This window comes from Triturus cristatus, chromosome 7, assembly GCF_964204655.1.
Source record: "Triturus cristatus chromosome 7, aTriCri1.1, whole genome shotgun sequence".
Classification (NCBI taxonomy): Eukaryota; Metazoa; Chordata; class Amphibia; order Caudata; family Salamandridae; genus Triturus; species Triturus cristatus.
Genome location: NC_140590.1, coordinates 639083999 through 639108415, shown reverse-complemented (window position 1 = coordinate 639108415; position 24417 = coordinate 639083999). Strand labels below are relative to the sequence as shown.

Below are 24417 nucleotides of genomic sequence, written 5' to 3'. Positions count from 1 at the left end.
TTGCATGAATACTTTTGCTGGTAACGGTAGCTTGGGCTGAAACTGAGAGAGAAGGAACTGAATACTGTCAATCATGGCTGTATTGGGAGAGGCTAGAGCTTTCTGAGCATCTATTGTGGCTCCTAGGTAAGTTTGTTTGTTGAAAGGCTGTAGATGAGCCTTCAACGCATTTACTGTAAACCCTAGTCGGTTAAGTAATTGATTAGTGATTTGAGTGTGTTGGAGACAAATTTGGTAAGTGCTGGCTTTGATGAGCCAGTCGTTCAGGTATGAGAAGACATGGATGTTTTGTCTTCTCAGATGTGCTGCGACTACTGCCAGACATTTGGTAAATACCCTGGGAGAAGTGGTGACCCAAAACGGTAGTACTTTAAATTGGTAATGATGACCTGCTATCATGAATCTGAGGTATTTGCGATGAGCAGGGTGAATTGGAATGTGGAAATATGCATCTTTTAAGTCTAGAGTAGACATTAAATCGCCCTGTTGTAGAAGTTAGAGCACTTGCTCAAGTGTCACCATGTGGAAATGCTCTGAAAGTATGTAGGGGTTTAGTTCTCCGAGGTCTAGAACAGGTCTCATGGAGCCGTCCTTTTTTGGGATATGAGAGTACAGAGTGTGCACTCCAGTCCCTTGATGTTGTAATGGCACAGGTTCTATGACTCCTTTGGACAGGAGCGATTCGACCTCTTGCTGAAGTAGATGTAAATGTTCTGGTGACATTTTGTCAGAACGTGGTGGAATGTTTGGAGGATTATTTGTAAGCTCCAGGCAATAACCATGTTGGATAATGCCTAACACCCATTTGTCTGTGGTGATACATTGCCAAATGGGGAGAATTTGTAGAAGACGTCCCCCGACAGGTGTTAAATGATCAGGGGGAAGTGTAGGCTAGTCACTGTTTGTTGGGGAGGGTGAATTACCTAAAGAATTCCCTTGTAGAGGAGGATTGGTTGTTGCCTTTGTAAGAGGTGGCAGTATTGTCTGTGGACATTGTTTTCGACCCTCCACGGTATAAGGAGCAACGAAAGGAGCCCCGATTAGATGGAGACAGCAGTCTTGGCTACTTCGGTGTCTTTTTTCATTTTTTCCATTGATTTATCTTTTTCAGACCCGAAGAGATGTTTTTTGTCAAAAGGAGTATTTAAAATAGACAGTTGGACTTCGGGTTTGAAACCTGAAATCCTTAACCTTGCATGTCTCCTTAATGACTGAGAAAGTGCCATCTTTCTTGCATGGTATGCCCCCACTTTTTGCTGAATTGCTGAATGTACTTTGACTGAGTGTGCCCTGGACTCCTGCCAATCAGGTGCCTATGTTCCTTCCCTAAAAACACAAATTGGCAAACCCTGGCCACATGTCAGCCCATGGTAAATGGCACCCTAGGTACCCAGGGCCTTGTGACCAGGGAAGGCCTCTAAAGGCTGCAGCACTCATTGTGCCAACCTTAGAGGCCCTGTACGTGTACGTGTGTGTACACACACACACACACACACACACACATTGCAGGCTGGGTGTCTGGGTGCAAGACAAAACAAAGAGTCTACACGGCACACATCGCTGTGTGCCATGTCCACCACCTACACTGCCATGGCATACATCAGCCAGCCCCCTAGCTGGGTGCCCTATGCCAATGGTGTGGGCACAAGAGCAGGAGCCCTGTGCCCCTACAGTACCCAGGTCCATTCCTGGGCACTGTAAATGCAGTGCTGCCATTTAAGAGTACATGGTGCTGAGCGCTCGTCAAACACGAACTCCACAGCACCATAATGGCAACCCTGAAGACTGAGAAGTTTGGTATCAAACTTCTCAGCACATTAAACCCACACTGATGCCAGTGTGGGATTTAATGTACCAAGCACCCCAGAGGGCATCTTAGAGATGCCCCCTAAAACCTAACCTACAATCCACGTCTGTTCTGAGGCTGCCTAGGCTGCCACACAGCAGACATGTTGCTGGACCCCTGGGTAGGAGAGCCCCTGCTCTCCTGGTCCTGCAACAATGCACATCCTGGGCGAGGTGCTAAATCTCCTCCCCCAGGATGGGCAGGGGGAAGCTTCAAAGGCATGCCGCCTCTGTGAGCTTCCCCAGGCCACTGCAACCCCCCCACTCTGGCGGGAAGCTTGGCCAGAAACCCCAAATAAGGACAGGGGATGTGCCAGCCTGCCAACCCCACCCCTCAGGTGGGGGAGGCGAGGTGAAGCACATCTCCGGGATCTCGCCATCTTGAAGATGGGAAGCCCTGCCCAATCAGGACTAGGCTACTGCCCCCCTCCCACAGGATAGAGGCAGGATAGGGGGTGTACCCACCCCAGGACAGGGACCCATTGGTCCCTGCCCTTCACCTACCTGTAATGCCCCTAAATCTAGTATTTAGGGGCACCCTGAACCTTCCTTCCCCAGATTCCAGATTCCAAAATCCGAAGAAGAGCTAGAAGAAAGAAGACCTGCCCTGCAGCTGCTAAGAAGAGGAAGACACCAACTGCTTTGGCCCCAGCCCTACCTGCCTATCGACCCTCGAACCTGCTCCTGCTGCAATCCGGCATCTCTTGTGGCCAGCAACCTCACAAACCCCGGAGGACCTGGCTACCTTTTGACTCTAAACCCCTGGGACTCCCATGAGTAGAGGCTCTACTCAAAATCTACTTCTAATCCCTGGCAGCAGCCCGGAACCGCGAACCATTCACACTCTGCACCCACCAAGCCTGGCCTGTGCTGGAGTGAACAAACACCACGCGGACGACCCCACGGCGACTGTGACCCCGAGTTTGGCACCCAAGGACTTCCCTCAACACTCCTGAAGAAACCTGCAGCCCCAGAACCAGGTGCCCCCCCAACCGCGAGAGGTAAGATTTCCCGACACCAAAAGGCACCCCTGCACCCGGCGCCCCGCGGCCCCCTGTGCCCAATCCCGGGGTACCTACCTATCCTCCAACTACTCAACTTACCTCTCGAAGTGGTGCTGGCACCTGAAGAATCTTCGTCCCCGAGCTTGCAGTCTTTTTCTAAACCGGAGATTTCCCATTGAAATCAATTGAGCACCCGAAGGCTCAAAAGCACCCTGCACCCAGCCGCCCGAGTGGCCCTGGCAGTGCAAACGCTACACCTATCTACTTCCCCACTTGCCCTGAGTAAGTGACCAGGAGCCCAGCTCCCACAGCCGCGTGGCCTGCTAGTCAGCAGCCACCAACCAAGGCCCCCCTACCTCTCATAGGATAACATTGGGCCTAACTCTCTCTGCACCCGGCCGCCCTTGTGCCGCTGAGGGTGAACCAACTGTACCTACCTGACCATGGGAGACCCCCGAGTCTATGCCCAGAACCTTAACTCTGCCAGTCAAGTACTTACTTTTAAACCGATAACTCAATTTTCTCCATAGAGTAACATTGACTGGCTTTTCCTGAAATTTCTTCTGTGTGGACTTTTCGAAACTTAAAATATTCACCAAAAATCAGCCGAGCAACGAAAATACTCACCTGCTCTTATGTGAGCTCCCAGTGCTGCATCTTGGTGCCCAGCACTGACTCTGAAAAATACTTACAACTGTACTTACTAGTAACTCAATTTTCTCCCATAGGAAATCATTGACTGTTTTTCTGGGAAATTTCTTCTAAGTGTCAATTTCTGCAAACTTTAAATATTCTTTAAAAATCGTATAATTTCTGAAAACGTAATTACTTACCTGTTTTGGATAAAGGTCCCAGTACTGAGTCTAGGTACCCACTACTGGATTACAAAAGTAAGGAGAACATACTATACCTGCAACTTGAATTTTCTGCCATAGGGAATAATAGACTGTTTTCTATCAAATATTTTCTGTCAACTTTTAAAATAGCAAAATATTGTCTAAAAATCATCACAGTAATTAAGTCGACTTTTATCACTTGATTCCAAGTACTGACCCAGGGCTGAATCTAGGATCCAGTCCTGGAATTCCAAAGTAATCCTAAAAGTAATCTGTTGCAAATAACTTGAAACTTCCATTGAACTCAATGCATTATTGTGTTTAAAATGGTGTTGCCTATTGCAACCACTTGTAACTTTCTACAAAAGTCAATTGCATATTGCAAAAGTATTTATAATAAGCATCTCATTCTGAGAAAGTATATTTTAATACCTATTGTTGGTTCTAAAATAAAACAAGCATATATGTTTTATATATAAACCATTGGCCTAGAGTTCAGTTATTGAGTGTGTGAGACCATTTGCTGGCTGAGTGTGTGCAACAAATGCTTTACACTGTCCTCTGATACTGCCTTACTGCTCGACCAAGCTACCACTTTAGAGAGTAAGGTTATATCTAACTTTAGCCTCTGCCAAACCTCTGGGGACTGTGGACTCTGTACACCCTGTACCTATTTGGGAACAGTATATACAGAGCCACTTTCTCACATTGGTGGGATACAAACTTGCATTTGTTGGACTACTTGGTTACCATCTGATCACATGACAGAACTCTTAAAATTGCCTTTAGAATTCTGATTGGTCTTTTCCAAAAATACTAAAAGTCTTGCTAGGGCCTTGCTTAAGTCCCATTAGAATTTTAGAAATATAAAAGTCACTATAGTCAGGGTAGAGGGTTAGAACTGTCAGGTTAGAATGTCTCAAACAAACCCAGCTATTAGTGATAATAATAACATGGACCTGGTGGAGGAGCTCGACCTCACACCTTACTTACACTTGTCTTTCAAGGAATTGAGGTCTTTATGCAAACTTAAAAAATTACAAATGGGCCTGCATCCAACCAAACTAGGGCTCCAGGAGCTCTTGGCTGAGTATGCTAAGGACCACCAATCTGAACATGGTGATGGCCAGTCAGATGAGGAAAGGGAAGAAGAGGAGGTGGATAGTAACCCCCCACACACTATTCCCTAGGGAGAGGGCCCCCATACCCTTTAATCCAAGAATTAGCATCTGGGGACCTAGAGATCACACAGGTGAGTCTGGTACCTGAGAGATCACTGGGGGACCCACCAGTGAAGAAGACAGCCTTTTAGAAATTCTGCCCAAAAGATTAGAGCTAGAGTCCAGGCTCCAGAAAAAGAAAGGCGAGAGATGGGTTTAGCACCCATCAATGGTGGCAGCAATAATTAAAAAAAAAAAGGACTAGGGAGGAAACTTCTGACCTTAAAATCCCCAAAGGGATTGTCCCTAAATTTGAGGAATGTGTGACAAATGGTTCACTGTCTTTGAGAGGGCTTGTGACATAAGAAGAGTAAAGAAACCTCTCTGGGGGGCACTCCTGTGGGAACTGTTCTCTGGTAACTGCAGAGACAGGCTTCTGACCCTCTCTGGGCCAGAAGCAGGATCATATGACCTCATGAAGAAAGCTCTGATTGAGGGATTTGGATTCACTACTGAGGAGTATAGAATTAGATTCAGGGGGGCTCACAAAACCCAGACCCAGTCCTGGATTGACTTTGTAGACTTCTCAGTAAAGACACTGGATGGTTGGTTAGCTGGACATGGTGTGCAGGATTTTACTGAATTGTACAATTTATTCATGAAGGAACATATATTAAGTAACTGCACAAATGAAAAGTTGCATCAGCATTTGGTAGACCTAGGTTTAATTTCTCCCCAAGAATTGGGAAAGAAGGCAGACCACTGGGTCAAGACTAGGGCGACAAGGACAGCCACTGGGGGTGACCAGAAGAAGGTGGTCACAAAGCCTCCCCAGGGGAAAGGTGGTGAGAATCCCCAACATAAAAAGTCTGAGTCTTCCAAAGGGCCCCAAAAACCTGTTCAGGTGGGTGGGACCCAAACTACTCCCTATGTGCCGCAACCCTATACGGGGAAGAACTTTGATCCCTTAAAGGCCTGGTGTAATTACTGTAAGAGGTCAGGACACCTAACTGTAGATAAATCTTGCCCCCACAACAAAGCCCCTAAGGCACCCAGTACAGCTACTCCTGGGACAGCAAGTATACAGATGGGATCACAAGTGTACCCTGAGCAAATCTGGGAACACACTGAAGCAAGTCTAGTCTCCCTGGGAGAAGTGGAGTATGCCACTGTAGCTGTGTGGCAACCCAACTTAAAGAAATATTTACAGTGGTGTGTGTGTGCAAACCAGAGCACAGAGCAAGAGGAAAAGTGAAAAAGTAGGTCTGGAGCCTGAAATAATGGCCCAACCAAGAGAAAAGGGGACCAGCTTCTGTACAGCAAAAAATTCAGGACCCCTCTCCACAGGGAGAGGATTTGGATACACCTGAGGGAACTGAGTCCATGGAGCTTGACCCTTACCAGGTTGAACTCTTGGGCCCAGGGGGACCCTCTAGGGAAGAGCTGTGCCAGGGTCAGCGAGACTGTCCCAGTCTTGAAAGCCTGAGGCAGCAAGCTGTTTCAGAAGCAAAGGGAGATGTCAGTGGTACCCACAGAGCTTATTGGGAAGAGGGATTACTATATGCTGAGGCAAGAAACCCCACTCCTGGAGCGACCAGGAGGGTGGTAGTGCCACAGAAATACAGGGAGATCGTCCTAACTTTGGCTCGGGACATCCCCCTAGCTGGACATCTGGGGCAATCCAAAACTTGGGAAAGGCTAGTGAGTCACTTTTATTGGCCCCAGATGCACCAAAATGCGAAGGAGTTTGTCAGCTCCTGTGTTACTTGTCAAGCCAGTGGCAAGACAGGTGGCCACCCAAAGGCCCCCCTCATCCCACTACCAGTGGTGGGGGTATCCTTTGAAAGGGTCGGAGTGGACATTGTGGGTCCACTTGAACCTCCCACAGCCTCAGGGAACAAATGTATTCTAGTAGTAGTGGATCATGCTACTAGGTACCCTGAAGCAATTCCACTTAGGACTACTACAGCTCCTGCAGTAGCCAAGGCCCTCCTGGGTGTCTTCACCAGGGTAGGGTTTCCTAAGGAGGTGGTTTCAGACAGAGGTTCCAACTTCATGTCTGCTTACCTGACACACATGTGGAAGGAGTGTGGAGTGCAGTACAAGTTTACTACACCCTACCACCCACAAACCAATGGCCTTGTTGAGAGATTCAACAAGACATTGAAAGGTATGATCATGGGTCTCCCTGAAAAACTCAAAAGGAGATGGGATGTCCTGTTACCATGCCTGCTTTTCGCTTACAGGGAAGTACCACAGAAAGGAGTAGGTTTCTCACCCACTGAACTTCTGTTTGGTCATCCTGTAAGGGGACCACTTTGTCTTGTAAAAGAGGGCTGGGAGAGCTCTCTTCAAGAGCCCAAACAAGACATAGAGGACTATGTGCTTGGCCTAAGGTCCAGAATGGCTGAGTACATGGAAAAAGCATCCAAGAACCTTGAGGCCAGCCAGGAGCTCCAGGAGCACTGGTATGACCAAAAAGCTGCACTGGTTGAATTTCAACCTGGGCAACAGGTGTGGGTTTTGGAGCCAGTGGCACCAAGGGCCCTCCAAGATAAATGGAGTGGCCCTTACCCTATCCTAGAAAGAAAGAGTGAGGTCACCTATTTAGTTGACCTGGGCACTAGCAGGACACCCAAAAGGGTTATCCATGTGAACCACCTTAAGCTCTACAATGACAGGGCTGACATCACCATGCTGATGGTGACTGATGAGGAACAGGAAGCAGAGAGTGAACCTCTCCCTGACCTCCTCTCCTACAGCCCACAAGATGGGTCAGTAGTTGGTGTGATCTTTTCAGACACCCTCTCTGCCCAACAGCAGACTGACTGCAAGCAAGTCTTGCAACAGTATGCTAGCCTCTTTTCCCTGACCCCTGGTCTGACAAACTGGTGTACCCATGATGTGGACACTGGTGACAGTGCACCTGTCAAGAACAAAATCTATCGACAGTCAGACCAAGTCAAGGAAAGCATAAAAGCTGAGGTCAGCAAGATGCTGGAGTTAGGGGTCATTGAACCCTCTGAGAGCCCCTGGGCTAGCCCAGTGGTTCTGGTCCCCAAACCTCATCAACAAGGTGAAAAGAGAGAGATGAGGTTCTGTGTGGACTATAGAGGGCTCAACTCTGTCACCAAGACAGATGCTCACCCTATTCCAAGAGCAGATGAGCTGATAGATAAATTAGTGGCAGCCCAATTCATCAGTACCTTTGACTTAACTGCAGGGTACTGGCAGATTGGCATGGCCCCAGGAGCAAAAAAAAAAGACAGCATTCTCCACCCCTGATGGGCATTACCAGTTTAATGTAATGCCCTCTGGGCTAAAGAATGCCCCTGCCACCTTCCAGATGTTGGTGAACCATGTCCTGGCTGGGCTGGAATCCTTTAAGCTTATCTTGATAACATTGCTGTCTTTAGCTCCACCTGGCAGGATCACCTGATCCACCTTGGGAAGGTTTTAGAGGCTCTGCAAAATGCAGGTCTCACTATCAAGGCATCCAAATGCCAGATAGGGCAGGGCACTGTGGTGTACTTGGGCCACCTTGTAGGTGGAGGCCAAGTACAACCCAAGATCCAGGCCATCATGGACTGGATAGCTCCAACAACCCAGACCCAAGTCAGGGCATTCCTTGGCTTGACTGGGTACTACAGGATGTTTGTGAAGGGATATGGGTCCATTGTGCCTCCCCTCACAGAACTCGCCACAGAAGATGTCCAAGAAGGTTAACTGGACAGTTAGTTGCCTGAAGGCTTTTAACACCCTGAAAGAAGCAATGTGCTCAGCACCAATTCTAAAAGCTCCAGATTATGCCAAGCAGTTCATAGTGCAGACTGATGCCTCTGAGCTAGGGATAGGAGCGGTCCTATCCCAGACCAATAATTGTTAGCTACATGATTAATTGGTTTTACATTGTATTTTTGTACTTACATGGTTTTATAGTGGTCCTTGGATGTTGATTATTTTCATTTGACATACACACTGTATTAATTACTGATTTGATATTTGGTTTTGATTATTCATATGGCATTGTGTTTTTACTCAAAAAGTCTCTTTTTAGCTTTTTTGTATGAATTGTCTTTCATGATTATTTTAATCGTAATAAAGACCTAATGAAATGAAATGAGTAAGGTTATATCTAACTTTAGCCTCTGCCAAACCTCTGGGGACTGTGGACTCTGTACACCCTGTACCTATTTGGGAACAGTATATACAGAGCCACTTTCTCACAATGACACACTAGTGTTGATCTCTCTGGCTGCGGTGTCTGCAGCATCTAAAGAGCATCTTACTGAGGAATTGGATACGAGCTTCCCTTCCTGGACTAAATCCTGGGCTTTTGATTTGTATTCATCTGATATGTGTTGCAGCAATTGCTCCATTTAGTCCCAGTGGGCCCTTTCATACCTGACTAGCAGAGCATGGGTGTTGGCAATGCGCTAATGATTTGCTGCTTGGGCCGCTACACTTTTACCGGAGGCGTCTAATAGTTTTGACTCTTTGTCTGGAGGGTGAGCATCCCCTGTAATTTGTGAATTGGCCCGTTTACAGGCATTGGAGACCACCAAAGAGTCTAGTGGAAACTGCCCTTTAATAAAGACTGGATCTGAGGGCGTAGGCTTATATTTTTTATTAATTCTGGGGGTGAGAATGCAAGCACGCACTGGATCTTTAAATACATCATCGGCATGTCTCATCATACCTTTAAGCATAGGTAGAGTGTGGCTAGCCCTTTGTGTGCTACTGAGCGTTTCAAATAGGAATACTTCCTCTAGAGATTCCTTGTGTAACTGTACCTCATGATTATCCGCAGCTCTTGTAAGTAATTCTAAATATCCTACAATGTTGTCAGGAGGGGAAGGCTTGGCAGGGTAAAGATCTGGGTTGTTATTTGTAGGTGAATCTGTGTTATAATCTTTCCAGGGGTCTATTGGTAAAATATTGTCCCTCCCATCTCCATCATCATCAGGTAGTGGTGGTGGAGAGTTAGTTGGTGTAATCAGCAAATGCTGCAAGGGTGGAGAAGTTGGTGTAGGGGAATGAGGTGGAGGGGAGGGGATAGTACCTATATTCTTACTCTTCACAGGAATATGGTAAAGAGTGTCCTATGACTCAGGTGTGCGTTTTGGAGGTGGTTTAGTAAGAACATGTCCTGTATTGAATATGCTACTTACCAGTATGCATCTGTTCTTGGCATGTAGGGCTGCTGACATTCATATCTGTGCATAGATCGTCGCCTAGTGTTGGGTCCGGATGATTGCACATTGTTGTCCTGGAAGAGTCTTCGAAGTATCACGAGATAGGGGACTCCTCCCCTGGACCACAGTGCGCATGGGCATCCTCTCTATCCTTAGATTGTTTTTCGCCATTGTGGCAGTGATTGAGTAGATACAGTAAGTGATGACCATGCTATACAGTAATTCTGAGTGCTGCAGCCGCTACAGGCGCTGGGGAGGAGGGTGGGCGATATGAATGTCAGCAGCCCTACATACCAAGAACAGATGCATACTGGTAAGTAGCATATTCAGTTCGAGGCATGTGGGCTGCTGAATTCATATCTGTGCATAGAATACATAGCAGTACCTCCATTAGCGGCGGCTACCCGTGCCAGCTGCAGCAGTCTGAAAAAGAGTTTTGAGAACAGCCTGTCCTACAGCTGCCTGCTGTTTTGAGTGTACATCTACACAGTAGTGTTTGGTAAATGTATGTATAGTGGACCATGTGGCTGCTCTACATATTTCCTGTAAAGGAATGTTTCCTAGGAAAGCCATGGATGCCCCTAACTTTCGTGTTGAGTGGGCTCGTGGGAGAATCGTTAATGTGCGTTTAGCTTTTTGATAGCAAATTTGAATACATTTAACGATCAATCTGGCTGTACCTGCTTTGGAAATGGCGTTGCCCTTGTGTTGTGGAGAAAAGGCAACAAAAAGTTGTTTTGTTTTCCTAAAGTCCTTAGTTCTGTCTATATAGTACATGAGTGCCCTCTTTACATCTAGTGTATGGAGCATTCTCTCTGCGACATTCTGTGGATTTTGAAAGAAAACAGGCAGTTCGATAGTTTGATTCATGTGGAACTGCGATATCACTTTGGGCATGAATTTGGGGTCGGTACGTAGTACAACCCTGTTTGCGTGTATGACCCTGTATGAATGGCTCTTGAATGGTTAGTGCCTGGAGTTCACTAACTCTTCGTAACGAAGTGATTGCCACTAGGAAAGCCACTTTCCAGGTGAGGAACTGAATCTCACATGAATGGAGAGGTTCAAAGGGTGGACCCATTAATCTGGTGAGGACCAAATTGAGGTTCCACACCGGTGCCGGTGGGTGTCTTGGGGGAATTACTCGTTTGAGTCCCTCCAAGAAGGCTTTGATGGCAGGCACTCTGAATAAAGAGAGGTGCTGCCTGTTTTGGAGATAGGCTGCTATCGCGGTTAAATGGATACGTATTGAGGTGAATGCCAGATTGCATCGGTATAGGTGTAGGAGGTAACAGATGATGTTTTGAATGGATGCGTCCAGCGGGTTAATGTCATTGTTGTTGCAGTAAATGACAAACCTCTTCCATTTAGCCGCATAGCAAGCTCTGGTAGTGGGTCTCCTGGCCTCCTTGATGATATCCATGCAGTCAGGTGGCAGGTTTAGGTAGCCAAATTCTAAGACTTCAGGAGCCAGATTGCCAGGTTCAGCTGTTGCGGATCTGGGTGCTGAATCTCGCCATGGTTCTGCGTTAAAAGTGCGGGTTTGATCCGCAGCCTTTGATGCGGCACCACGGAAAGTTCTAGAAAGGTGGTGTACCATGGTTGGCGCGCCCATGTGGGAGCAACTAGGATGAGTGTCAGTGAGTGTCGTCGCAGTTTGCGTGCCACTAGAGGTATTAATGGCGCTGGGGGAAAAGCGTACGCAAATCTGCCGGACCAGTTCATCCATATCGCATTGCCCTGTGACTGTGGAAACCTGGAGGCAAAGCTTTGGCATTTTGCGTTTTTGTTTGTGGCGAAGAGGTCTATCTCTGGATGACCCCACTGTTGGAAGTACGGTTGGAGAACTGACGGATGTGCATCTGGTGGCTGTGTCTGCTGAGCAGATCCGCCATCTGGTTGTCCTTGCCGGGGAGGTGTTCCGCCATGAGGAATATGTTCCTCTGAATGGCCCACTTCCACATGCTCTGAGCCAGATGAGACAACTGTGGAGAGTGTGTTCCTCCCTGCTTTTGTATGTAGTACATGGCAGTCATGTTGTCCGTCCGGATCAACACGACTTTGTTGCACAAGTGTACTTTGAATGCCTTCATGGCTAGGAAGATTGCCATCAGTTCCAGAACATTGATGTGCATCTTCTTGTGTTGCGTTGTCCATAGTCACTGCACTGTGTAAGTGAGTACATGAGCTCCCCAACCCTGGAGAGAGGCGTCCGCTGTCAGTATTTGTGGAACAGGCTCTAGGACGGTCGGCCCTTGCAAAGGTTTTGTGGATTCCACCAATGCAGAGAGTTGTATGCCCGACCGCTCACCAACACTAGGTCTTTTAATTGCCCGTGAGCCTGATTCCATTGACGTGCCAAGCACTCCTGAAGCGGGCGCATATGTAGTCTCGCGTGCGGGACTATGAAAATGCAGGAGGCCATCATGCCTATCAACTGCATGAACACTCACGCAGGAGGGGAGTGTTGAGGTTTGAACTTTGAGATCAGCAGTTGCATGCTGTTGATCCTCACCAAATTTGGCTGAGCTGTGGCTGCCAGAGTGTTTATGGTCGCGCCCAGGTACTGTCGTACGTGTGCGGGTTGGAGATGTGATTTTGGGTAATTTAGTGAGAATCCCAGACTGTGAAGAAGGTGAATGGTGAGGGACATGTGGCTGGCACATTGCTGGGCTGACTTTGCCTGAACAAGCCAGTCGTCCAGGTAAGGGAAGACGTGAATGTGTTGTCTTCGTAGATGTGCCGCCACTGTTGCTAGGCACTTGGTAAAGACCCTGGGTGCTGTTGTTACTCCGAAGGGGAGAACTTTGAACTGATAGTGATGCCCCTGAATAGTGAACCTGAGATATTTCCTGTGTGAAGGGTGTATGGGTATGTGGAAATACGCATCTTTTAGGTCCAGTGTGGCTAGGAAGTCTCCCTGACTGAGTAGCGGGAGAACCTGCTGTAGGGTGAGCATATGGAAATGCTCTGAGAGAATGTATTGGTTGAGGGGTCTCAGGTCTAGTATAGGTCTGAGCGACCCGTCCTTTTTTGGGATTAAGAAGTACAGAGAGTACACCCCTGTCCCCTGCTGGTTGACGGGCACGACCTCTATTGCACCTTTTTGCAGCATACTTAGCACTTCCTGCTGCAATAATGCCAAGTGCTCTACGGACATAGGACGGTGCTTTGGCGGTATGTTGGGTGGAGTGGACGTTAATTCGAGACAGTAACCGTGCTGGATAATGTCCCTGACCCACCTGTCTGTGGTGATGGTTTTCCACGCTGACAGGAACTGTTGGAGTCTCCCCCCGACAGGTGTTATGTGGTCGGGGGGGCAGGGAGAGGGCGTCACTGTTTGTTTTTAGGGGAGGACCTGGTATTGCCGTAACCACGTCCTCTGCCCTTGGTGCTTGAGCCACGATATCCACCTCTGTTGGTTTTATCATAGGTACTTTGTGTGCCTCCTTTAGTGTACTGCTGCTGTGACCCCTGACCTCTAGCTGCTCCTCTATTCCCGGGGCGACGAAAGGAGCCACTACGAAACTGCTGCGTCTGCAGAGCCCCCATTGATTTCGCAGTGTCAGTGTCTTTTTTAATTTTCTCGAGGGTAGTGTCAACTTCAGGGCCAAATAAATAGTCTGGGTTGACCGGTTGATTTAGGATATTGTTCTGAATCTCCGGCTTGAAGCCTGAGATTCTCAACCATGCATGCCGTCTCAACATGACGCTTGTGTTGATTGCCCTCGCCGCTGTGCCGGCTGCATCCAGTGCGCACTTGATGGATGCATTGGTAAGGAGTTGTCCCTCTCTGATGAGGAGCTCCGCTGCCTCTTTATATTCATCTGGCAAATGTTGGAGTAGTGATTCTAGTGTGTCGTAGTGGGACCTATCATAACGGGCCAGGAGTGCCTGTGTGTTGGCAATGTGCCAGATGTTCGCTGCTTGCGCTGCAATCCGTTTGCCTGATGTCTCCGGCACTTTGGACTCCTTGTCTGGGGGAGGAGCATCACCTGTTTGTGAGTGGGCTCTCTTGCGAGCATTAGAAACCACCATGGAGTCCAAAGGTAACTGACCCCTAATGTACATAGGGTCTCCGGGTGCAGGCTTGTATTTTTTTTTCAATCCTGGGGTTTAGCACCCGTGCCCTGGTTGTTTCTTTAAAAATGTCTTTTGCAGGTTTGAGAACTCCTTTTAACATGGGCAGAGTCTTGACAGTTCTTTCGGAAGAGGCGAAAGTGTCCACCAAGAAGTCTTCTTCGACAGTGTCAGAATGGAGTTCTACTCCATGATTGGCAGCAGCCCGTTCTATGAGGGCATTAAAGGCAGCAGTGTCCTCTGTGGGAGATGTCTTTATGTTATAAAGCTGCGTGTCATGGGTATCTGGTGCGGTACCCTGGTCTGTGGGGTCATCCCATGCCTGATCTGGGTCTTGCAGGTGATCATCAGGATCGATATCCCCAGGGTAGGCGGTATCATCCCCTACATAGTCCTCTACTGCGTCTGCCTCTGAAGGCGTAGGAGAAAAGGACGGTGGATCCTGATGGAAGGGTTGAAAGTGTTCATGAAGCACTGGCTCTGACCCTGCCGGCAATTTGTGTTTGAGAGGAATTTTGTAGGAGTCCAATCCCCTCTCTGGCGTGATTTTCCGCTAGCGGAGCATCAACCTACCAGTGTTGGCGTCCATAAATTGCGGCTGTGAAGGCTCGAAATCTGTCTGTCCAGTGGATGGGGACTGTGTCTGGCGGACACGTGTCCGAAACTAGAACAGTTTCGGCGCCGTGGGTGGCGACAACCCAAACGTGATGTTGGTCGGCGCCAAGGGTGCTTTCGAAGCCTTGTGCGTGTCGGGACCCGACGTAGAGTGGAGGGCTGCCCGTTCTCTGATGCGTTGCAACGATGCCGAGACCTGTTGCACGGTGAATGCAGATGGCTCTTTGGAACCGGTCGGCACCTTGGAGGTAGGCGTCGAAGCGGCACCCGACTTCTTTGCAGTCATGGGGTCATCGATCCGAAGGGAGGTATCGACGCTCGTTGGAGTCGATGACTTTGCAGGCGCCGCCGTCTTCGACGTCGACGCAGACGGGGTGGCCACCTTGACTTTGGTGGTTGGGGCCAATGTCTTCGGTGGCCGAGGCGCCTTGTGGGGACCGAGGGCCTTCTTCTTTGGCTCGGCACCCGTATCCGCTGCGGTGAGCTCGGCACCGAAATCCCTTTTTGCGCGATCGGAGCCGATGACCTTTGCCGGCGTCGAAGGAGTGGAGGGCTTCGAGGCCTTCGAGCCGATCACAACCAGTTTCACTTTCGGTTTCGAAGGAACTCGTGCGATGGATGGTTTCGGTTTCGCTGAAGGGAATCCAGTCGTCTTCGATAATAATGGCTCTTGCGAAATGTTCGAGGCCGGGCCTGAAGGCGGGGCCGAAGAACCGTGAGATTGATCTTGGGTAAGGCCCGAAGGCGATCCCTCGACCTGAGCCTCATGACGACGTATGTTTTCGGCCTCCGTATCGACGGGTTGGCCTAGCTCCTTGCTGGAGCTATCCTCCTCGGCCCCAAAGGCCTCATCGTAGTCTCCTACCTCTTCGACGACTTCTCTCTGAAAGATCACCTCGTCGTCGTCTTCCGATCGGGAGTCGTGTTCGGAAGCGGGGCTGGAGTCTACGTCTTCCAAGCTCTCGGCGTCCTCGTCTTCGGTGCTAAAGATGTTGGCCGGGGCAGGCGCCGATTGCTGCGCCTCCAATCTCGCTGCCCGTCGATTCCGGAGAGTCTTCTTCGATCGGAACCGGGCGCAGGCCATACATTTCGACTCATCGTGATCCGGCGAGAGACATTTGTTGCATACCGGGTGGACGTCGATGTGTAGGTATTTCGCGTGGCATAAAGGACACCTTTTGAATGGAGTCCTCGATTCCATCGTTGATCGAAGTTTGATGTTCGGACCAAATGGATCCGAAAAGCTGGAAGAAGGTGCTAAAGCACTAAAGAAACTAGTCGATAACGAACGGGAACAGTACCGACGATAACTAAAGGCCTTTTGGCCTTAAACTGAATTTTCCTAACTTGAGCTAAGATAAGCACATCCGAACCCAATGGCGGAAAAAAACAATCTAAGGATGGAGAGGATGCCCATGCGCACTGTGGTCCAGGGGAGGAGTCACCTATCTCGTGATACTTCGAAGACTCTTCCAGGACAACAATGTGCAATCATCCGGACCCAACACTAGGCGGCGATCTATGCACAGATATGAATTCAGCAGCCCACATGCCTCGAACCTGGGTTTATATAAAGTTCCTTCTGTTTTAGATCTGATTTGGGTGTTGGGGCATCAAAAATCGGGTCCTACAGGTTCGGAGGACCAGTTTTAGGTTTCGGCACCTATGATTTCGGCTCCAAAGCGGTCTTCGGCTTCAAGCCTGAAGCTTTCGGCTCGGTGCCAGACTTTGGCCGACTCGACCCCGAGCAGGAAGGCTTAGTGCCGTGTTTCAGTGCCGAGTTTGAGGGCGTGGCATCTGAAACGCCTTCTCGGTGCCAACCGTGGTCCGAAGGCGGGGGTGGGACTAGAGCCTTTTGTTTCGGCTCAATGGGAGTTTGGGTCAAGGGGCGTTCGGTACTCACGGGACATTGACCTTGTGGTAAGTCTTCATCCATCTCGGAGTTCGATTACGGAATTAAGACAAGTTCCTCTAGTTCTTCCTCGGACCTCTGAGCATCAAATTTGTGCTCTGATGCTTTGCCGAAGATCTCCGGCATTTATTCGCTCACATACCTCAAACTAAGGTGTTATAGGACATTTGCACCAACAGTGCCTGAAGTTCAATGACATGATGAGCAGAAGTAATCACAGTAAAAAAGTAGTCTTGAAAAGTAGCAAGCAACTATGCATCAGCTCAATGGGCATACACAAGAGAAACATCAAGACCAAGATGTGGCATCACAAACAGTTTGGGAAGAAAAATGTATGTCAAACCATTTAGAAATCTCTTACCAAGAGGTGATTTGAACAAGGACGGTTGTTCAAATGAACACAATAACAGTTGAAAGCAGCCAGTGCAAAAGCTTGCTGAATCAAGGACAAAACTAATAAAAGTGCATCCAAGAACTTTACAGTATTGCAGATACAACACAAGGTCACAAATTTGTCCCAGTAAATGGTATAAATATACTGTGAAGGGTCCCTGGCGGCAAGGATGACAACCAGAACTTCTGGTGGCAAATCAAATGCAGTAAATGGCCACCATAGATTTGGGTGAAGGGCACTACCTTGCTGTGAAACCAGATCCTCTTGAAGTGGAATCCTGATCAGGAAACAGATGCTCCTGCAGAGAGACTTTCCAGGTACCACATTTCCCTGGCCTAATCCAAAACCACTAGGATGACTTGGGCTGGTGGTCCTGATCTTAATCAGAACTCTAGGTAGGAGAGGAAGGGTTGGGTAGACTTACAAAAGTCCCTTTTTAAATTCCAGTCAGAATGCATCTCCAACAGATTGTTCCTGTGAAACTCCAATGCACAAACCTTTTGACACTCATTGTTCAACGGTACCGAAAAGACTACGTTCTACCCACTGTCAAAAGATGCTCCACACCACCTCCCCTCAGTCCAGAGGAGGCAGGATCTGGGCCAGTATTTTTAATTTGTCCTTCCACAGGAAGGCATTCAGAGGTTGAAGGTCCAAAATAGGCCAGAGACCCCTGCCCTTCTTTGGCACAAGGAAATAGCAAGAGTAACAACAATCTCCTCTTTCAGAGTCTAGAATCCTCTCAACAGCATCTTTTGAGAGTAACACTCACATCTTGTGCTAGAACGGACATATGCCCCTTTGAAATTTGCTCTGAGGTGGGGGTGAACTAAGGTGACTTGGAGGCTGTTGCCACAAAAGGGGACCGGGAAGAATGAGGCTTCTGCTGACCTGCCTCCCAGACCCACGTCCATGACCTCAAAAGGATTGGGTGACTGCTGATTTGGTTGATGAGGCCGACTTTTCAGCTCTCTGGAGTAGCCTTTGAACTTTTTGAACTGACACAGTAACCGTTTAGCAGGAATCAATAGACACAGAAAGTGTGACGTGGCTCTACTTTCTTTAAAATGCTCCAGGGCAGAATCACCTTTTACACTGAGAAGGTGTGGGCCATTAAAGCATATCCATGAGAGAGTCTTGTACAGCTCTTTAAAATCCTGTTTAACACATCCACACATGCTGGTGGAGGACAACACTGGAGCCAACTACTCTTCCCAGGCAATCAGTAGTATTTAGAACAGCAGAAATCTCATATTTGGTTTTGCATTGTCCCTCCTGAATTGTCTGAGACAAAGAGGCCCCTAGGTCTTCTGGCACTGCCAGCAATATCTCCCAGGCTATGTCCAAGAGGGCATATGTGTAATGACCCAATAAACATACAGCATTAATGGATTACAATGCCAGCCTGGCAGAGGAGAACATGTTTTCCAAATATCTCAATCCTCTTGGACTCCTTATTCAGTGGAGTCATGGGGAATTAATTCAAGTTCAACATACTGGTGAAAGCCTGAACCACAAGGTTCTCTGGAGCAGGATGTTTAGTAAGAAAACTGGGGTCAGCAGGAGCCGATCTAGGACACCTGGCCACCTGCCATTTCATCGGTGGCCAGAAGGATTATATTACTTACCCTGTAAACACCTATTCAAAGCGCGTAGTGCTTCAGATTAACATGCAACGCCTACTCCTGCCATCTGGTGCTGGGCCTGGACTTTGCAAGTTGTTTTTTTTTTTAAGAAGCTTGACCAGGAGCCCATCAAGGTTTCAGAAATTACCTCAAAGAGTAAGGGATCAGACGTGGCTTGACCAGGCTGCAACATCTCCAGAAGGATCTTGGTTTTGGCCTTGGCTGCAGGCAGCTGTAAATCCAGGCCCTCAGCTGCCCTTAGAACCACTACTGCAAATGATAAGCTCTCTCTCGTGGTGGCACAAGTCGCGTAGCGAGTTAAACCCTGTCCCAAAGTACGTATGAAGCCCAATGGCTTATTGGACATCTAGGTAAATGTTGTTATCTGTGTAGTGATAACAGAGTACCCTATCTCCCTCCCCATCATCTCCATTCTGAGCTGTAACCTGTTTAGGGTCTGAATCTAAATAAAAGGCCTCTGCTGGTGCATCACCCTGATAAAGGCTCTGGCTCAGAGTAGGGCTGCATCATGTCTGGTTGTACTTTTGCAATCTCATACGAAGACGCTGGTTGAGATCGGGACAATGTCAGGTCAGTGTCATACATTCTAATCTGCACATGATCCTCTTCTGGCGCAGTTGGCTTCAGTACCAGCGCTGACGTTAAAGGGGCCAGCGAAGTCTCAGATTGGAAGTCTGTACCAAATCAGGTATGGCTCGCAAGGGATCCATTGGCGCAGAGGAAGGATCCGCTGGTGGCAGCCCGACTGGACACTACTGTGATTCCTTGGGGCCTTTAGCTGCACCAGAAGGGACTTTAAATGAGACAAATCTGCAGCATGACCTCCTCAAAGGCTACAATTTGCTCCTGCGTCGTTGAAGCCTGAGTAATTCGGGACACCCTAAGAAAATTTTGGGAATCAGCTACTAACGAGAGACCTAGAAGGAGACCAATTCACATCATAATACCCTTGCAACTTTCCTTTGGATACAGAGTGGTGGGAATGGGTTCAGTCCCGCATCGCATTTTTGTGTTTGGACTTGGATTTAGATTTACTGGAGAACTTTTACCGCAAAGTTGACTTTGCCGGAACGGCCTCGAGTCCACTGTCATGACTTAGAGCAGGGCTTACATAATGGCCGCTACTTCTTATATTTAGTGACATACAGCGCTGTTCTCAGTCTCTGCTTGCCTTCAGGTGCACAAGGTCACATTAATTGCACAGCTTTGAATTGTGTCCCAATCAAGACACCAGAGATACACCTTGTACAGGTCTTTAACAGGCATCTGCTTTATGCACTAACGGTATGATAAAAAATCCTGTCATCTTAGAAGGGGACATCAGTCACTAATACAATGGATTTAGTTTGAAAGTACAAGTAGTCGGAAGACTGATTAAATTGGGAGAGGAGCTACAGATCCATGTCAGAACATACTGAGAGAAAAGAACTGATGAAGAGAATGACGCATTTATGTCACTCTGTTCCGTCACGTCATGGACACTGCAGAGTCAGTGTTGAGCTGCACAACACCATCAACCAACATGCAGGAGAATTACTGAAGAAAAGGTTCCAGCTCCAGTCTGGTACCTAGGAAGCATTATAAAGTGAAGAACCCTAGGTTTGAAGTATCCTTCTTAAAACCTCATTTTTGGCGCTGCTCTCAGAGAGCACTAAGCAATGTTATTGGATCTACCGATGACTTGGTGTTTTCTCCCTGCTCTCCAGAGCAAGAAGGCAACTTGCACTAACTTTAGTGGCAGCTAGGCAGTCAATCACCCCCTTACTAGGGTTGGGAAATGGTTCTTACACCATATGGCAACTACTAGCCATAGAAAAATATATGATGGCCATTGAGAACTCATGAAACAATTTTGTACTGGAGTGGAGTTTGGTAGTATCTTTTGGCCAGAGAATTCCCAGAACTCAACTACCAGAGGGCCGTACACATTATCATAACTGCAATGAGTCAGATACTTGGAAAAACCTACCGGGGATTACAAGATCAAATTTGAGACAGTGTCCCACCTCAGAACAATGAACTACAAAAGCTAAATCTGTTCCTTGGTCTGGAACAATCACTTTACCCTACAAGGGTTTCCATTATGATTTGCTTTCATGGTATGTTCACTTTACTATCACAATCCATCAAACAAAGTTTACTCCAAAAAAGTGGCACCTTTGTCTAATTCTGCCCAATGCACAGGACTCAAATTTAAGGTTGAGTTGAATCTTTTTGATCAGGGTGTGGAGAAGTTAAGTGTGACTAAAAAGTAAGTGAGTTCAATGAGAAAGAATATCTCACTGCTAGCTTCCAATGACTGCGCTATAGAGCCATCACCCATCATCAGGTTAACAACTGTAAAGCCACCGCTATGGTCACAATCAGCCATGCCAGTAGGCTCCCAGATTTAGCCCCCTCTATGTTGGCTAGCTGTTCACAGGCAGCAATCGAAATGGTTTTAATTTTTCTGCTGTAGAGTGCTTTCTCCTGGCTCTAACAAAAGCTTTTACTGACAGAGATGTCTACCAGCATAATATTTCAAAGTCTTCTAATGTCTTTGCGAACAATCCACAAACACCACAAGTCCCCCTAATGCAACTCCTGTTTTCCATGACCTAAAATGCATTTCATCCATACCAAAATCCCACACTGGACTCCCATTTGTATCACAGTGTACTTTAATCACTTTCCAACATTAGCTTTTTAGGTGGCATCTTTAAGGGGAGATGGCTTCAGATACTGGGGAAAGTCTAGCTCTGGCTTAATGAAGCAGATGTCGGACCTATTGGTAACTGAGTCTCCTGATCTAGTGTCTAGCTTAGTTTAGCAGTCTGTGCCTCACTAAGATACTAAAGCAATCCAGGGCTCCTTGCAATCAATGAAACAGAACTGGTTTACAAAGAACACAACATCAAACATTGGATTTCTTATTTGAGAAAGCAAATGGCGGTCAACTTTGAATCTCACCTTGCAAGCGAGGGTAAACATCCAAGTTTGATGAGACTTTTTGTTAGCAACTGTGACAGACAGCTCAGGATGGTGCTCTATTCTTACACCTTCTAAATATTCACTAAGCTGCAATCCAAGAAGAAACAAAATCAGCAATTTTACAAAAATAAAAACAGAACAGTAAGATATAAAGTACTTGACAGAAAAAGACCTTAGCTATCAATTTTTCAATAAAATGTAAACGTTCAAATCCATTTTGGCTAGTTTCCTCCCCCTAAAATGTACTTCTGATGTAATTTTGTAAACATTTGAGAAATACAGATATGTCCTGGCTTCCATAGACTAGGTCAGCTACTTTTTGAAGATATTACATAAATAGTACACATGCAGATGTGTAAAATGCCAATCATTTACAATTATTAAGATTGCGAATGGGAGTAAAAGTCTAGAGTAGGTTGCAATGGCGCTCAGTTCCCTCAACAATGGTAATAAATTGTATATACTTTCTATGAGTCTGCATACGTGGTTCATACAATTCTGTTATTCTTTAAAATGCAGAAGTAATAAAGAAAGTGAGGTAAACAAGGCAAGAGCACAATCTCATCAAAACTTGCGAATATTGGAACAGTTATTTACTTTGTCAAGTGACTGGAACATGAAGAAATTATTTAGAGCAGTGAATTCCTAAATCACTTAATCTGCTCCACGCCAATAACATATACTGAGATTTTCGCAATGTGGTATTGACCCCAAGTGCCGGACTGGATCCAAAAACCTTTTTCCAATCAATAGCTACTCAGTTCCACCAGGTAATGCCACAAATCTAGTCAGGGCTCCGTCCACAACAGGATGCAACATCAGACTAGTCTGGCTTTCTCCGATTTCTTCCCACAGTTACTTTTCACAATTATTCATTTTTTCCCTCATTTTCTCTGGCTTACTCGTCTTCTATTTTTACATGGTTTTTCTTTCATTGATATTGCCCAGTGTGCCCGAGGCATGATTAGGTATGGACTAATTACCGTGTTATATACATGAGACAGCCCTTATTGTAAACTGTGAATTATTGACATCACAGCGAATCTCAAACTTACTGATTGTGTGCAGACAGTCATCCATTTGCTATCATGAACATTATAGGTCATTCATACGTAATTGATTTCTCCCTTTTACGTAGCTTTGGTGTATTTTCCCACACAGAATTCGACTCCAGTAATTTGAGACTTTTGTCATGTAGGACACAATAATTTTTAAACTTATACAACCCGCTATCTTTTTAACTGTCTCTTTACAAACTCCTTCCCTATCCCGTTACTCTTCCTTCTCCCCTTCAATATGGCGCTACCATTTTTCCATGTTAATGGCCATTTTCACCTGTCAACCATTTGTACGCATGCGCACTGAGCAGTTCCGCACTCCTACATAAACGTGAGGATAGACTGGTTACATGTCGGCATTCGGCTAACTGACTCCGATTACTTCTGCATACCGCCATGCTTTTAAGAAGGTAGGGAACGGTTCCTTCACTCGCTCCTGGTCTTCCCCGGTTCTAGCCTTAATTTCTTCCTAATGCCCGATGGATTTTTTTTGTACTTCCTGCAGGAACCCCCTGCACATTGCACCGCCTCGGTATTTACTGGACGGTTTCTTCCTCCCCGTGACCTTCCGCCTCTTGGCAGGGGTAATTGTAACCCTTGTAAGTGTAATTTTATTTATTTTTATTGTAAATACATTTTTGTTAATTCACCATAGTTGTGCATGAGTAATGTTAGCGTATGTGCACTTCTAGGCTCTTTCAGGTACATGCATCAACCATTTTTGCGAGCGCAATCGGTGCGATTCGCAAAAATCGTTTGTTTGCGCCCGCAAAAAGGGCTTCTGCGATGCATCAACCTGTCAACCTCTCGCAATTTAAGAAATTGCAAATTGTGATTCCTTAAATGCAAATTGCGATTTTGCTAATCGGGGGCACAAATTACCATCAATTTGTACTTGACGGTAATTTGCTAAAACTTTGAAAAATGCACTAAAGTCCATTTTCAAAGTACTAAAGTGCATTTTTCAAAGTTCCCATTCATTCCTATGGGCCTGTAGGCCCATAGGAATGAATAGGAAGGCATTCCTTTATTGTGACCCGCAATTTGCGAGTCGCAATTAAGGAATGTTTGGGAATCGCCAATTTTATAGCGATTCCTACATGCATAGGCTTTTGCAATTCCTTAATTGTGATTCCTTAATAATCGCAATTAAGGAATTGCAAAAGCCTACATTGATGCATGTACCCGATTGTCTGATGTGACCTATCCTGGCTGGATTTAGGCTGGCTGTCGGACTGCCCAACTTGGCCCTTGCCGATTGGGCTCGCCCACGCGCTTAAGTTTAAGTGGCTTGGCGCACGCGGGTTGATTGCCCGCAATCCCCGTATCCCCTGCATCACCCTAGGCAAAGCATCATGATTCTATTCACTTGTCCACATCGGGTACAGACCCTGTTAAGTATCCTCTGAGCACTCTATATATTATGTTATGCTCTCATACGTCCTCAATTTTTCACCGTGTATTGACATTTTTTCTCATTATATAATCTTCTAAATTGCATCCATTATTATCTTTGTTTGCCGAACCTCCCTCTAATCCCTCTTTTTCTCCCCCTCATCCCCCCCTTTGTTCTTCCCTCCCCTGTTTTTCCTGGCCGTACACAGGCCCTCTCTCTCAGGCTGTATTCCTTTGTCCTGATGATGATCCCCCTACGTTACAGGGGATCGAAACGTCATCGACACACCACGTCTTGTCTCCCATT

The 24417-nt window shown here is 47.0% G+C and overlaps 1 protein-coding gene across 3 annotated transcripts in view; it reads right to left on the bottom strand.

Annotated features, from left to right (window-relative positions):
- The window catches only part of HELZ (helicase with zinc finger), a 2003166-nt gene that overhangs the window by 1476867 nt on the left and 501882 nt on the right, over positions 1 to 24417 (bottom strand). For all 3 annotated transcript variants that reach the window (XM_085617266.1, XM_085617269.1, XM_085617268.1), the window contains exon 10: positions 21637 to 21744. In XM_085617266.1, the coding sequence (XP_085473392.1) occupies positions 21637 to 21744 (108 nt within the window). The remainder of the gene's footprint in view (positions 1 to 21636; positions 21745 to 24417) is intronic.